This window comes from Equus quagga, chromosome 3, assembly GCF_021613505.1.
Source record: "Equus quagga isolate Etosha38 chromosome 3, UCLA_HA_Equagga_1.0, whole genome shotgun sequence".
In the NCBI taxonomy this organism is placed as follows: domain Eukaryota; kingdom Metazoa; phylum Chordata; class Mammalia; order Perissodactyla; family Equidae; genus Equus; species Equus quagga.
The window spans coordinates 29,147,080-29,162,812 of record NC_060269.1 but is presented as its reverse complement, the minus strand read 5'-3'; the positions used below and the strand labels follow the sequence as shown (position 1 = coordinate 29,162,812).

At 42.7% G+C, this 15,733-nt stretch overlaps 1 protein-coding gene across 2 annotated transcripts in view; it reads right to left on the bottom strand.

Annotated features, from left to right (window-relative positions):
* MGST2 (microsomal glutathione S-transferase 2) overlaps positions 1-14,505 on the bottom strand; it is a 38,300-nt gene extending 23,795 nt beyond the window's left edge. The window contains exons 1-2 of one of the 2 annotated variants that reach the window (XM_046656356.1): positions 14,325-14,505; positions 9,462-9,561 (exon numbers count right to left, since the gene is read on the bottom strand). In XM_046656356.1, coding sequence (XP_046512312.1) covers positions 9,462-9,561; positions 14,325-14,382 — 158 coding nt within the window. In that variant the 5' untranslated portion in view covers positions 14,383-14,505. The remainder of the gene's footprint in view (positions 1-9,461; positions 9,562-14,324) is intronic. The other variant, XM_046656357.1, reaches the window with a different exon arrangement.
* Positions 14,506-15,733: the final 1,228 nt, after the last annotated feature.

Below are 15,733 nucleotides of genomic sequence, written 5' to 3'. Positions count from 1 at the left end.
CAGTGGAAAGTGAAAATGAAAAACATCACTTCTGAGCCAAATAGTTAAGCAGCTGGTATGCCAAGCTCCCTTCCCCCCACGTATTGGTTGAATGGAGAGAACCTCTGAGGACCTGGATGGGGACAGACTCCTTAGGTGAAAGGAGTCTAGGGCTCTAAATGATCATGTGGAAGGCCATGCGGCCAGAAAACACCGGTATAGGACTTGACATGAGCAAGACGTAAACTCCCATTATGTTAAACCCCTGGGAATATGTGGTTGATCTATTAGCACAGCTGAAACATTCAACTGGAAAAGAATATCATATACATTATAAAATACACACAAAATGGAAATTAAAGGATAATATTTTAAGAATAAATATAAATAGAAGCTCCAATATTTTCCTCACCCCCAGAAGAGATCACCTAATGTGCCCCCTCAGTGTGTACACATCACTTGGGAGACTTCTGACTAAAACACTTCTGAATATTTCTGCTTTTTGATAGATAGATTCCTAATGGACACACAACATGAAACTTTGCTTATAACAATCTTATTCGTAGGAAATCTGAACCATCTGCCAAAGGAGAAAACCTGACCAGCCATAGAACACTTCCAATGCCGTGTTTATGGTATGACATCTTTTACAAAATAAAAAGCAGACAAGACAACTTAAAGGAGGTTTTCCTCTTTCAAGTTTTTTGCTGCTCCTTTTTCTTTCCCCGTTTGTTTTGGTGACTCGCTCTGAAGCAGTGAACTGCACACCGCCATGAGCTGCTTGCACTTTTAACAAATGACCCAGCCTCCCTCTGTTGACTTTAGACACTGGGAAGCCTTTTGGGTTATCTCTCTGGCTTGGGGGTCAGAGCAGCAGGTTATTATGCTCAGAAAAGCCTTGGGGAGGAGAGGTTACTGGAACTAATCTTTTTATATAGATCCATAACTGTCTAAATTGCTCCTTGCCAAGTAACCCTCGTGTAGGGACACCAGAGGGAGGATGCACTGGTGGTGGGAGGGCACAAATCTAACCAGCACTTCAGTGGTGCTGCTTATAAGGAACAGGATGAGCAGAAGGGGGAGTAAGCTTTGCAGTTCATCCAAATTCCAGCTGCCTCTCGTCCCCTGACTACCTGAGAATCGCCCAGCCTATGTGATGGAAGCTATTTGGTGGTGGCACAAACTAAATGTTCATCTCCCCCCAAAATTCATATGTTAAAGCCCTAACCCTCAGTGCAGCTGTATTCGGAGAAGGGAGTAATTAAGGTTACTTGAGGTCAGAAGGGTGGAGCCCTGATCCAGTAGGATGGGTGTCATAAGAAGAGACACCAGAGAGCCAACACACACCAGACAGACAGACTGACTGATTCTCTTTCACTCTTTCTCTCTCTCTCTTGCTCTCTCTCTGTGCACCAAGGAAAGGTCACGTGAGGACATAGCAAACCAAGAAAAGAGAGCGTTCGCCAGAAATCAAATTGGCCAGAACCTTGATCTTAGACTCACAGCCTCCAGAACTATGAGAAAATAAATGTCTGTTGCTGAAGCCGCTCAGTCTGTGGGATTTTGTTACAGCCGCACCAGCTGACCAACACACGTGGTTTGTGGAGGAGGATGGGGTTTGAATAACTCAGCATTTAGTCATCCTCTCATCTTGGAGATCCCTAGCCCTTTACAACTCAGTGGATAAGTACATCTTGTGCTTTCAGCTAACGTCTAAGATGGGTGCACTTGTAAGAAAACTGGAGATGTGCTTACTGTCTCTCTTTTATTTAACTTTTCTGTACTTACTGCAAAAGCAGGTGACTCACATTACTATAATCCTAGTGTATTAGCAGAATATTGGAAAAATTATCATCTTTGTGCATTTTCCTTTTCTCCATAGTTTTTAAACATACATTTAGGTCACCAATTCTCATTTCTAAATTTCAAGATTAGAATTCAAAGTGACTAGAAAAAGTTAGTGAAATGGAAAAAAAATTACAGAGCTATAGTAAAGTAAGAAGAGGCTAGTATTTCCAAAGAGGACTCAGATGCATGACAATTGGGTTTACTTGTGCCTTGTGGCGGGTTAATTCTGGAACAGGAACGGAATAATTCAGCATTAAGCAAACAAGGGTGCATCAACAAGAACAAAGTAAGAGGCAATTCTTCTATCCTCTCAGACTGATGAAACCATTGTTGGGATACTCTATATGTCTAGATTCCAGGTTTAGAAATAATATGAAAAATTTTAGTCTAAAGAGAGCAACCAAAATTTTTAATGATTGAAAAAAAAAAAGCTAAAGAATTAATGCTACCTAACCTCAAAATCTAAAAGATGAAAGACACTTAATAAGGGTCCTCAAGTATATGAAAAAGAGTGAGGTCATCAGCAGCTATTCTCTTCCAGGGAGGATAGACCCAGAGGAAATATATTTAAATTACAAGATCAATTTATTACTTGGATCTACTTTTTAGATTTATAAAAGCCCTTAATCTAAAGGGATCAAAGTGCTCAAATTAGACTAGATAGAATTTCCAAGCTCAGCAATAACATGAAGAAATGGCCCTTGGTGAAATCATATTTTCATAATTTTTAAAAATGTATTCTGTCAAAAGACTGCAAAACTCTAGAGCTAGTCATCTCTAAGTTCCCCCCTGTAGGAGGAGAAGAGGAATTTGAACGAGGACTCTAGGAAGGGGCCCTGGGCTGGTCACTCAGGTATGTTAGGCTCCAGAATGATCATCTCTGCTTGGCAAATGACTATCCAACCTGACCTCAGATAGGAAACAGGTACATAAGTGGTGGTCAGAGGGACCTTGAAGTGATTGCTATGAGATGTCAAGTTCCACTTAAAAATGGAATTAGTCATAACATCAGGCTTCTTGGCTCTGCTTGGCGCAAAGCAGCAGGAGAAAAGAGTTGAGAAAAGGCAGCATCTCTGTCATAGCCAAGGCCCTAAGACCTTCAAGGGAGGCTGACAGGACTAGACGCTTTGGTCCAGGAGAGCCAGAGAAGAAAGTGCATTCCCTCTCAGGGATCTGCAGAGCTCAAGGGAGCCCACCCTGGAAGACAAGAATGGGTAGCCAAATAGACTTTGGAATGAACTGGTTATCCCAGAGTATCCTGCCTGAACCACCTCAGATAAAGTCGAAATGGTTTCCCTAGCGATGAATCTAATCTAATCTGGCCTTAGAACCTAAGGCAAGAAGGGGGCTATGCTGTGGAATATGTAAGAAGAGATTCAGTGGAGTAGGGCCAATCCCATTCACCCTTCAGAGAGAATCCAGGAGCTACTACTGTGCCCTGAAAGGTATTTTATGGCTCCAAATCCCGCCACGCACCATCCCCGCCCCAGTGATTGGTTACTAATTTTTAACCCCTCTCTGTTCTGCTGTGACTAATCAAACAGAACAAATGAAACACTTCCAACAAGGAAATTGGGTTTGTATACTTATTTTATAAACAACAACTTGAGAGGCATGTTTGGAAATGGTGTCCAGCTTTATTCCGAGGACAAGAGGAGGCCAGGCAAAGAAGAGGAGAGAGAGAGAGAAATAACTTGAAAAAAAAAAATCAAATTTGTGCAAACTATGAGAACAAACATAGAACCAGAAGTGGTCCAGGGACTTAGCCTGCTGGGAGCCCAAGGCTCCCCAACAGGAAGTTCTCAGATGATGAAAGACAAAGTGGGAAGATGTGGAATGTCCTCCTGTGACGATTTTTATAAATGGTATGGGGTCTCCCAAACTTTAATCATTAATATATCACTGCCAAAATTTTAGCCTTTCCATATACTACTTACTATTTTCTTATAACCAACTATTTTTTTTATTTAAACAAATTAGGGAAAATGAAATTTTATGTTTCTACTGCAAGAGGAAAAAGAGTATCACTTTCTAAATAAAAGATAAGCATAAAACTAAAACCCATGAAAACAAAAAGTTATCAAATTCTCATTAGATGCTATTGATTGCTGAAGGCTCTGAGCCTGAGACCCTTTCTCAGCTGAATGAGGAGAATGGGCGTTCAAGAGGTGTCAAGAACACATCATGAGGACTTCCTGCCAAACAAGGCAGATTGAACCCATGTTAATTTCTTCTCCCTCCTGAAATCTCACTAAAATGCCTGTAAAGGAACTGAAAATAGATATAAAGTCATCAAGAACAAAGAGAATAGGAGCAGGTACAGCAGTGGAAGAGAGATCTTAGCAAATTTCTCAAGAGTGGACAGTACTTGGAGGAATAGTAGGTAAATTGGCAGAGGGCAGAAAATTGAAACCTATGTGCCTGCAGAAGGAAGAACCAGTGAAGACAGAGAGGTTCTCCCAGTACCCCAAGAAGCTCAAGGATTGGGGGTACCAGGTACCTTGGAGGCCAAAGGCTGAAACAGAAGAACTGGATGAAAGACTGTGTAAGGAGGGCTTCAGATCCTCTCCACCTCTGAGCCGCCCTCCTACTCCTCCATCACAGGAGGTGGAGGTTTCTTGTCTGGAGAAACTGAACCAGAGAATCTCTGGGGGCTCCAGGAACAATGGAGGATGGTGTAAAATTCTGTACTGAAAACAGTGCAAATCCACATACTGCACAGTGGGAGAATTTCCCTGCTTCACCCACCGCACTCTCAGACTACTCGAAGTCAGGCCATTATACCCATCCTCATCCCTCACCCCTCACTCCCCCATCACCCCCTATTCTCTCTGCCCTCACAGGGAGTTTAAGAGTTTTCCCTAGAGAAACGAAATGGTTCCAGAAAGACGACCTCCACATAGGTGCTGACATTCGCAGGCCCTCCAGTAGAAAGCTGCCTACTGATCAATCTCCCTTTAGCGAAGATGCCCACGCAGTGAGCCCTGCGCATGCGCACAGAGCCTCCAGTCACTCTCTAAAGCCTCTTTCTTATACTTGCACAGATAGCCAATCAAGAATCACCTGACATTCGAGTAAAGACTCTAAGATCTCTTCAGCTCAGATCTGTTTGCTGGACCCTTGTCTTCTTGACCTCGTAAGGCCGGAGGACTCCAGGTTCAGTTGCTGGTCCTCTTCTTTATCTACACCCACTCCCGTAAAGATTTCCTCCGGTCTCACGGCTTTAAATCATCTTCATGTGCCAATGACTCCTGAATTTGTATTCCCAGCTCAGACCTCTTTGCTAAAGTGCAGATTTGTATATCCAACTGTCTATCTCTACTTGCATGTGTAAACAACAATGTATTAGCCAGTTTGTGTTGCAGTAACAAATGATCCAAGTAGCTTAGTAGATCATACTGCTTACGCCTTAGCTGAGGCATAAGCCACATCTGAGACATAACATGACAGAAGGGAACTTCCTGGTCTTCCCCTCAAACCTGCTCCTCCTGCAGCCTCTCTGTCTCAGTTAATCACAATGCCATCCTTTGGGATGCTCAGGCCAAAACTCTAAGTGTCACTCGTGACTCTTCAAACTCCATATTTATTATGTCAGGAGATTCTATTGGCTCTATCCTCAAAATACATCCAGAATCTGATGATTTCTCATCATCTCTACTGCTATCTCCCTGGTTCACGTCACCATCATCTCTCACCTGTATTTTTTCAGTAGACTCCTAACTGAATTTTCTGCTTTTCCCAATGCCTCCATATAGACTACTCTCAGCAAAGCAGACAAAGTGATCCTTTTAAAACATAAGATCATGTAATTTCTCTGCTTAAAACCCTATAATGATTTTTCATTTCACTCAGAGAAAATGCCAAAGTCCTTACAAAGGCTTTCAAGGCGCTATGTGATCCATCCATTACCTTTCTGACCACCTCCTACCGCATTCTGTCAGCTCTCTCTCTCAGCCGCACTGACTTCCTTGCCAACCCACCAGGCACATTCCCATTTAGGGTCTTTGCATTGGCTGTTCCCTGTGCCTCAAGAGTGTTTTCTCTACATGTTCACATGGCTAACTCCTTCACCTGCTTCAAGCCTTTGCTCAAGTGCCACCTTCTCAGCGGGGCCCACACTGACCACCCTATTTTAAAATTGCAACCCACGCTGTTAACAGCCCACCCCCATACCCCCATGCAATGCTCTCCTCTTTCTTTTATATCTTAACACTTGCTAGTTTCTTACATAATGTGTTATTTTGTTATAATATTATCTGCTTATTGTTCATTTTCTGTTTTCCTTGGCTAGAAGGTAAACTTCAAGAGGGCAAGGATCTTCATCTGATTTGTTCACTGCTATATCCCAAGCTACTAGAACAGTGCCTGGTATATAGAAGTGCTCAATAAATATTTAATGGGTGAATAAAAAGTAAAAATGAAAGACAAAATCCAAGATAGACAATAAAAAGGAACTTGGAAGAAACAAAAATGATACACGAATTTTTTTAAACCAAAATATTATCATTATAATCCTCAGACATAAGAGAATAAATTGCATCCATGAAACTAAAAAAAGATGATTTAACAGCAGCAGCAACAACTACTATAGAACAATCAGAGAATAGCAATTAATCTTAAGAATTAAAATTGATATCTGAAATTTTTTTAAAAAATCACTAAGACGTTAGAATTTCAAGAAATTTCCCAGAAAGAAAAAAAGTCCAAGAAGGTAAAAAACTGAAGATAAAAGAAAACTAGGTGAGCAGTCCAGGAGGTCAACATACAACTAATATATGTTTTAAGGATGAAAGAACAGTGGCTGGCCCAGTGGCCTAGTGGTTAAGTTCGTGTGTTCTGCATCAGTGGCCCAGGTTTTGTGCATTCAGATCCTGGGTGTGGACTTATGGCTCATCAAGCCATGCTGTGGCAGCATCCCACATACAACATACAAGAAGATTGGCACGGATGTTAGCTTAGTGACAATCTTCCTCAAGCAAAAAAAAGAAGAAGATTGGTAACAGATGTTAGCTCAGGGCCAATCTTCCTCACCAAAAAAAAAAGAAAGAAAGAAAAAAAAGAAGAATGAAAGAACAGAGAAAACAAAGTAGAGAAAATTTGGGGAAAAATAATAATATCAAAAAAAATTCTAGAACAGAAGGACATGAGATTTTAGGCTGTGAAAAAGCCTCATCTAGAGTTCAGCATAGTGAAGCCAAATTTCACTGAGCAAGCACAACACTATAACATCTCAAGGCACTGGGATGAGGGGAAGATCCTAAAGCTTCCCCAGTTTCCAAACTGATCCAAAGGATCAGGAATGAGAACAGCACAGAACATCTCAACAATATCAGTGGAAACTAAAAAATAATGGAGTAATATTTTCAAAATTCTGAGGGTAAGGATTTTTACCTTAGAAATATATGTCTAGCCAAGCCATCAATCAACTGTGAGGCAGAATAAAGGCATTTTCAGAAATGTAAAGTCTCGACATTTGACCTACCATTTACCTTCTCTCAGGAAGCTTCCATAGGCTGTACTCCACCAAAATGAGAGAGAAAGCAAATAAACAGGAAAATATGAGATCCAGGAAACAGGTGACTCAAATCAGTAGAGGATAAGGGAAATTCCTAGGATGATGACAGGAAGTCTCAGGATGACAGCTGTGTGGCAGGCCTAAAGATCAACCTCCAGAATGGAGCAGAAAAATGGAAGCCTCAAGCAGATGGCTCCAAGAAAAAAACCCAAATATATGACTAGATTACTTAATGTATTTGAGTGTACTAAGAGTAGATTTTCAGTTCTGTTGAAGAATCGGGGATGAAACTAAGCAAAGAAAAAACAAAGAGGTGATTATTAACCCCAGGTAAAGCAAAAGGTTGCGTAAGAAGGAAATGTAATCATAATACACTATTTGATTCAGCTTTGAACGTTATTTACCTAATCACAATAATATAAACATTGGCTATTGATTTAACTCGACAAAGTGATGAAACTTTACTGGAAGGATGAGATAAAGAAAAGAAGAAGAGGAGGAGCATGAGATTCTTTCTTCCATAAAAGGAAGTCAATTGGTAATGTCTAAAATTTGTGAATCAAAGCAGTGAAAGCACAGTATGGACGTAAATACCAAAAGGAGTGATCGAAAGAGGTGCCAATGGTTGTCTCTGGGAATGGATTGAGGACAGAGAGTTATTTGTTTATATAAGGCTTGTCATCTCACTTTATCTTCAGACCACATAGATGTAGTACTCTTAGAAAGATGAATATTAATTTTGGACTATAGGACATACTGGCACCAAACAAATACTTTCCACTTGACATACCCATAAAGATTCAAAGACAATTGAAATGGGAATGACTTTCTTATCACGTGGTTCAATGTTATTTAAAATCATATCTAGGGCATAAAGTTTCAATCAAATAAAATGAATAAGCTCAGAAGATCTGCTGTATGGCATTGGACCTACAGTCAACAATAATGTATTATACACTTAAGAATTTAAGTAGGTAGATCTCATATTGCATGTTCTTACCACAATAATTTTTTTTAAAAAAATCGTGTCTATACACCTCTTAAAATTATCTCTTGTACTACCAGTGGTATTCATCCCATACTTCAAAGCCTAAGGAATAGTCTGTACAATCCTGCTTGGAGCAAACAGGTAAACAAGAGACCAATGTTGCCAATTCAAGGACTATGACTTGCCCAAATTGATTCAAAACATAATAAAAAGACTGAATAGTCCCATAATCATTAGAAAAATCAAATCTCATGTTTTAAATTTTTTTCCACAAGGAAAACATCAGGTTTAGATCATTTTACAGGCAAATTCTAATAACTTTGAAGGAACACACTCTTCCAATCTTATTAAAATTCTCTGAGAAAATAATTCTCTAATTTATTCTGAGAGACTAGTGTAATCTGGATATCAAAATGAGACAAGAGCCATACAAGAAAGGAAAATTATAGGCCAACCTCAATCATGAACATAGATGAAAAGTCACAAAGTGTTAATAAAAGAAGCGAGCGATGTATAAATGGTGATATGCGCAAGGTTTTAAAAGCACTTCGTGTGGGGGATGAAATATAAAGGAGCCCTAGGGTCTTACAGCAGGCAAATTCATGGTGTTGATGGTGGAACATTCTCAGTGGATCTGAAAAGGCAAGGTGCATAAGATGATCAAAATCGCTACCAATACATGTGAAATGGAAAGCTTTCTCTTTCTTATAGGTTTCTAACTTTAGGAAATGGTTCATGGGCAGAGAACAATACTGACCCACCTCCGTTCTGAAGTGGAGAGGAAGAAAGAGAAGATAGAAAACAGATAGTGTAACTAATCCAACTTAAGGCTATCAAATTCTCAGGGTGCTTGAAGGGGCTCTTTAACCAAATTGCCATTCTTAGAGACATATAGCAGTCCTTCCTAAGATCCCAGCCTTTTCCGTAAATGCACTCTCTGAATTTGTAATATAGGTGGGTAGAGACTCCGTGCACTGGACGCTTCAAGCTTCAAGGATCACAAGAAGGGTCTTAGCTGTGAAGAGTGCTTTGTTATAATGGGCTATCTTCTCTGCACATCTTCCCCCTAGTCAGGAATTGTGTGCATGTGGCAGGCCCGGATCTCTGAAGGGCAGGAGAAGCATTACTTACTGTGCACGAAATATTCTGTCAAATTCTGGTGACCCAGAGACTGCCGGGGGCATAATTTTGTATTTTAATCTTGCCCTTCCTACTTGAAAAGCAAAATAACCTGCAAGTAAAAAAGAATTAATGTTAAAAATGTGCAGCATCATTATTCATTCAGAAAATGCAAATTTAAACCACAATTAGATACAACTATATACCCACTAAAATGTCTAAAATGAAAAATACAGATCATACCAATTAAAAAAGACAGACAGGTGAGGATATAACAGCAACTGGAATTCTCAAACAGAGTTGGTGTGAATGTAAAATGGTACAATCACTTTGGGAAAACATTCAGAAGGGATTTTTTAGCTAGACATGCATCGACCACACGACACAGCCATTCTACTCCTGGGTTTTTCCCCAAGAGAAATGAAATCGTAGGTCCAGGCAAAGACTTGTACACAAATGCTCACAGCAGCTTCATTTTTAATGGCCAAAAATTAGGAACAACTCTGTGATGGTTAATTTTGTGTGTCAACTAGGCCAGGCCATGTGCCCAGTTCTTTGGTCAAACACCAGTCTAGATGTTTCCGTGAAGGTATTTTTTTAGATGTGATTAACATTTACATCAGTAGACTTTGAGTAAAGCAGGTTGCCCTCCTTAAGGTGGGGGGGGGGGGGGGGCTTCATCCAATCAATTGAAGGCCTGAAGAGAAAAGACTGAGGTCCCCCAAAGAGGAAGGAATTTTGCCTCCAGACTGCCTTTGGACTCAAGACTGCAACAACAACTCTTGGAATTTCCAGGCTTCTAGCTCACCCTTCAAATTTCAGATTTGCCAGCCCCCACTATTGTGTGAGCCAATTTCTTAAAATAAATATCTGTGTGTGTGTGTGTGTGTGTGTGTGTGTATTCCATTGGCCCTGTGTCTCTGGAGAACCCTAACACAAAGGTCCATCAACAAGTTGTAGATCAACAAATTGTGGTATATCCATACAATAGAATACTACTCAACAGTAAAAAGGAATGAACCAGTGATACACAAAACAACATGGATGAATCTCAAAATAATTATGCTGAATAAAAGAGGCGAGACCAAAAAAAGTACTACTGAATAATTTCATTTTTTCAAAATTTTCAGAAATGCAAATGACACCATAGTGACATAAAGCAGATCAGAGGTTCCCTACGGGTGAGCCGGGCCAGTGGGGAGGGTCACAAGAAAACTTTTGAGGATGATGGCTCCCTGCCTGACTCAGTTTCCCTATGACAAGATGGTTATGACTTTCTCCTCCTCCGTTTGCTGGATGGCGGGTGTAGGATCACCAGCGTCTGGAGATTTGTTCTGTGAATCTCGCACTTTCAGACTCACACTTCCTCCTCTGTGAGCCGTTCTCACCTCCTGTTTTTATCTCCCTCTTTTTACCCCGTAATTAACTTCTGGGATCTATAATTTCCCTTCAGATTATTTTTTCCAGTTTCAGTTCCTTACCAGTTCTCTCCAACACTATTCTAGTCTCACTTATTTTAGTCCCTCAACATCCATTTCCTACTTGCTAACATTTTAAAAATAGTTTCCTTTTCCACACCAAGTTTGTAGCTTCAATCTCTCGTTGTGTCATGGTACTGGGGTGATGTGTTTCCTCCTGAAACACGATACTATCTCCCCTCCGACAAGAAGTCAGTAGATATTGAGCCTGGTTGAGGAAGGGTCTCCCAGCGGGCTGCTTCCCTGATCCTAATTCCCCTCTGCTACAAATAAACGGTTGTTTCAGATTTAAAAGCTGGAGCTGAACATCTGAAGTGTGTAAACGCTTAGCGCTGGAATCTTCCTCATGCAAACGGCAGTCACGTCACTGAAGCCTGAGAGAGTAGGGTAAAGCTAAGAAAAGTGTGGGATTAGCCATTACTGTTCCCATCCCTGGGTTAAATGCTTGCAAGGCAGCATAAATCTGGAGAGACCAGTGGCTCATAGGCCCAGCGGGAGCCAAAACGGAGGTCTATCCACAGAGGGAAAAAATGGGACTCTGCTATTCTCGACCCTGCTGAAATCATTGCTTCTAACTCCGCCACAGCCTTGGAGAAAACACTAGCTGTCTAAAGACGGCAGGAATGAAAGATGTGTGCCCCTAGATTTATTCACTGGTGTGAAAATTGACTTTAGTGGAGCCGTTTTAAAATGGCTTTCCAGAGAAGCTGCCTTGCTGTCTTGAACCTTGGGCTGAGTCAACCCTTGGACTGGGCCAAAATAGCAATTGTTTTACAAGCCCTTGTTTGAGAAGTCAGCAGAACGAACATCCTGATCGCAAAGACTGAGGATTGCCAGCTTTCTGAAGATAGAATCAACAGTCAATCAATGTTTAGCCAAGACTGGCTTCTGCCTCCAACTCCAATTAAAATTCTTTGTAATGTAATTTCCCTTCTTTGCCTTTAAAGCCCCTGACTTTTACTCCCTAGCAGGACAGTTTGGGTTTCCACCTGAATCTGTGCTCCCCGAACTGCAAGTTTTTGATCCCAAATAAATGCTTTGCCTCTTAAACTGGTTTCTGTTTTTGTAGGTTGAGGTTAGCAATGAACCTGGAGCTTCAAAATGAAGCTGAATAAGGGAAAGCTTTGAAGTGCTGTCCTTCTCTAGGCTGGCACGGCACCTGGGTGGCACGTGTCTGCAGGAGCAGCAAGTGGGAGGCCCGAGCTTCAGGAAATGGAGAGACTTCTGAATACTCCCCACCCAGCCCACCCCCAGCCCCAGGAAGGGTTCAGTTGGGCTAGTACAGCCCTAAGGGTAGAAGCCCCTTTCTGTTCTCTCGGATCACAGCCTTAGAGAGACCATGGCTACCCTTGGGACAGCATGATGAGGGTGGAAAGGTTATTTCAACACTTTTTCTGGAGATCTTCAATTTTATTTCCCTTCTTACCAGTTGATTAAAAACTACTTGAGAATAATCTCCTTTGGTTTTGCCTGTCTTTTCTCTTCCCTGGCTTTCTCCAGAGGAACACGTGCGCTGGGGAGAGTGAATGGACACTCCCCTCACTGCCCCCCACCCCCCCAGCCACAGCTGGGCTTCTTCACCTTGTGGCTACCTCTCCATCCAGCAGAAGCTTCTCTCTGTGGGGAGGCAGCTGAGGATGGGGACTGACAACCTTGGGCCAGGCACCCTGGCGGGCACTTCTTACTCAAAGTCCTGTTTATCCCTCTTCCACGAGGACACTGAAGGACAGAATATCCTGGCCAGGGGCACCCAATTAGTAAGTGTCTGGACCAGACAGTTAGGAGTGTGTCTATCTTCAAAACCTGAGCTGCTTCTACCATGGGGCATGATGTCCTATCTCCATAAGCACCAGACTTTTGCAAAAGCAGCAGATTCTGGTTCTTAATGCCAACTAAACAGCTGTGTCTTCTCTTTCTCTCTCCCACCCCGTCATTAAACATTCTCTGTCCACCACAAACCACCCCGGCAAGTCTCCTCTCCTGCCTTCCCACTCCCACCCACTGCCTCACCCAGCCGCTCACCCTTCTGCCGGAGTTCACACTGTTCCCTGGACCCACCAGCAAACAGAAGCCTCTCTGTGAGGATAACAGAGGCTCTGTCAGCCTGGGGCATCTGTGGACCCGCTTCTGTGCTCTCTGCAGTGCCGGCATGAGGGCATGCGCAGGGTCAGCAGTGCCTATGAGTAAGTCTATGTGAACTAGGGGTTGTCATGGAGCCCTTCAGACCTAAGTGCTTCTTAAATTGGGAATAAACATCCTGTTCTACTCCAGAAAAGATTGTGAATCAAACTACAAAATGTGTATCTTCTTTTTAACTTTTTTTTTTTTTTTTTTTGGTGAGGAAGATTGCCCTGAGCTAACATCTGTACCAATATTCCTCTATTTTGTATGTAGGACACTGCCGCAGCATAGCTTGATGAGTGGCGTAGGTCCACGCCTGGACCTGAACCACCCACCGGGCTGCCAAAGTGGAGTGCACCAGACCTCACCACTACACCACAACACTGGCCCCAAACGTGTATCTTAAGGTATAATATTTTCATACACTCACAAAACAGCCTGGCTAGGCAAGATATCGAGCATGCGTGCAGGCTGGCCTTTATCGTCGGCTGTGGCACCTTTGTGCTTCGGGCTGGCCGGGCACCCGGGCGGTCAGAGCCCTGCCCTGCCTCCTGTACAAGCACTTCAACAAATAAAGAAATACACATCCCTGGTAAGAAGTCTTGCTCGCCAGCGCTCAGACCCTTCTCCCCATTTAGCACGTGAAGTCAGCATTGTAAGAAAATATGAATTGAGCAAACGGGAGCCCTGTGGAGAAAGAGGCCTCTGCTTCACCAGGCAGTCACGATACTGTATAAGCCTGGTGGGGAGGCACTTTAAAATTTGGAATGAATTACTTCATCAGAAGCTCATATTTCTCAGGGAGATTTTTTTAAACCTGATAATCATAACTGCCATAGGCAGTTTATTTAAGAAAACACATTAATTAAAAGATCAGGGTTCAAGTAATCCCAGCCACGATTTATAAGCAGGAACTACGCTACCTGTGAAACGCTTGTAATTAAAATATATGTAGCTCACTCCCCCCAGGTTAGCCTGCTTCTAATGCCTATTTGCACCGGGCTGGGGGTTATAACCACGGACGAGGCAGAATCTCCGGGCTCGGAGGGCCCACCACGTCTCTGTTGGGAGAACTAATCCCTGGGTTGTTCCAAATCTCTGCCTCTCCCCAGAGAAGGAGGCACTGATGGCCCTGAACAGACTGTGTGCTCCGTGGAGCACACAGGGCCACCAGCAAGTGAGAAACTCAATGTCAGACTCCCTCCCTCTGTCACACACACACACACACACACACACACACACACACACACACACACACGTTGCCCGGGACTCTTACTTTGCTGACAGGCAGAGAGGAGAGAGACAGCAGCTAGCAAGATTGAATTCCCAGCCATCTTTCACACGGAACGTTCTGGTTCACGGAACTATTTGTAGAAATCAAGGGGAAGATAACAGAGGCACTTTCGACTTTGCAATGCTGACCCTCCTTATAAGGTAAACAAAGCTAGGGGAGGGGGAAATAAAGGAGGATTCGAGAGGCTGGGTGACCTTTGCTCTGGAACTGGAATCAGGAAAGCAGGCGGGTCTGGGCAGCCAATCACAGATCTTTATCTAGCCTGGGAGTTGCTTCCTGAACTTTCTGTAAGTCTGTTTCTTCGCCAGCGCAGGGTTAGCCCTCCAGCAGCAGCACCTGCAGCTGAACCAGCTTTTCAGCCACTTTGAAACCCATCTCCCCTCCTCCTCTTCCACCCTCTGGACCCCTGTATCCCCTCCCTGGCTCCAAATGCTAATTTAAACTGATTCTAACTTAACTCCCAGTAAATGGCAGACCCAGGATTTGAACCCAAGTCCAGCAGATTCCAATTGTGCCCTATCCTCTGTACCCCACTGTCACCTTGACTCTCCCATGATTATAGAGACCATCAATTTTTTTAAATTGAGACATAATTGATATATAACATTGTATTAGTTTCAAGTGTACAACATAATGATTTGATATATGTACATATTGCAAAATGATCACCACAATAAGTTTAGTTAACATCTATCACCACACAGTTGCAAATTTTTTTCTTGTGTTGAGAACATTTAAGATCTACTCTCTTAGCAACTTTCAAATGTACAATATATTGTTGGTAAATTATCGGTATGGTCACCATGCTGTACATTAAGTCCTCAGGACTTATTTATCTCATAAGTGGAAATTTGTAGCACAGATTTTTAAAAAATAAACTAGGATCTATGTCCTGAGAAGGAAGAGGGCTCTCGAGAAAAGAAGTGGCCCAATTTTTCCAGTTGGCACCTATAGGACACATGGCGGTAGCACACATGGTCTCCATGCCAGTCTAGGGCCTCCGCCTTGTCAGAGCAATGCCCCCCCAACCCAGGGACAGCCGGTCCCTCCACAGCCGGGGCCTTCTTCTGCACACCCCATTCATAAGGGCCCCTGCCCTCTGTCAGCACAATCATTTTGCTCTTTAAAGATGCAGCTTCCTACAAAACAAAGTTGGGGTCCCTTCCTCAGCCCACCCCAGCTCCTTCCACGGGCCTGCACCTGGGCTCCCAGCCTGGACACTTCCTGATGACACAACCTTGGGCAGGATTCCGAGCCCCAGTTTAATAAAATGCACTAATAAGGGCTGAAGGGAAGTTTAAATGAAATAGGGCTGTAATGAGGATTGAATTAGTTGACATTTATAAAGCGCTTAGCACACGGCGCCGGAAAAAGCGTTCTGTGCATTTGTC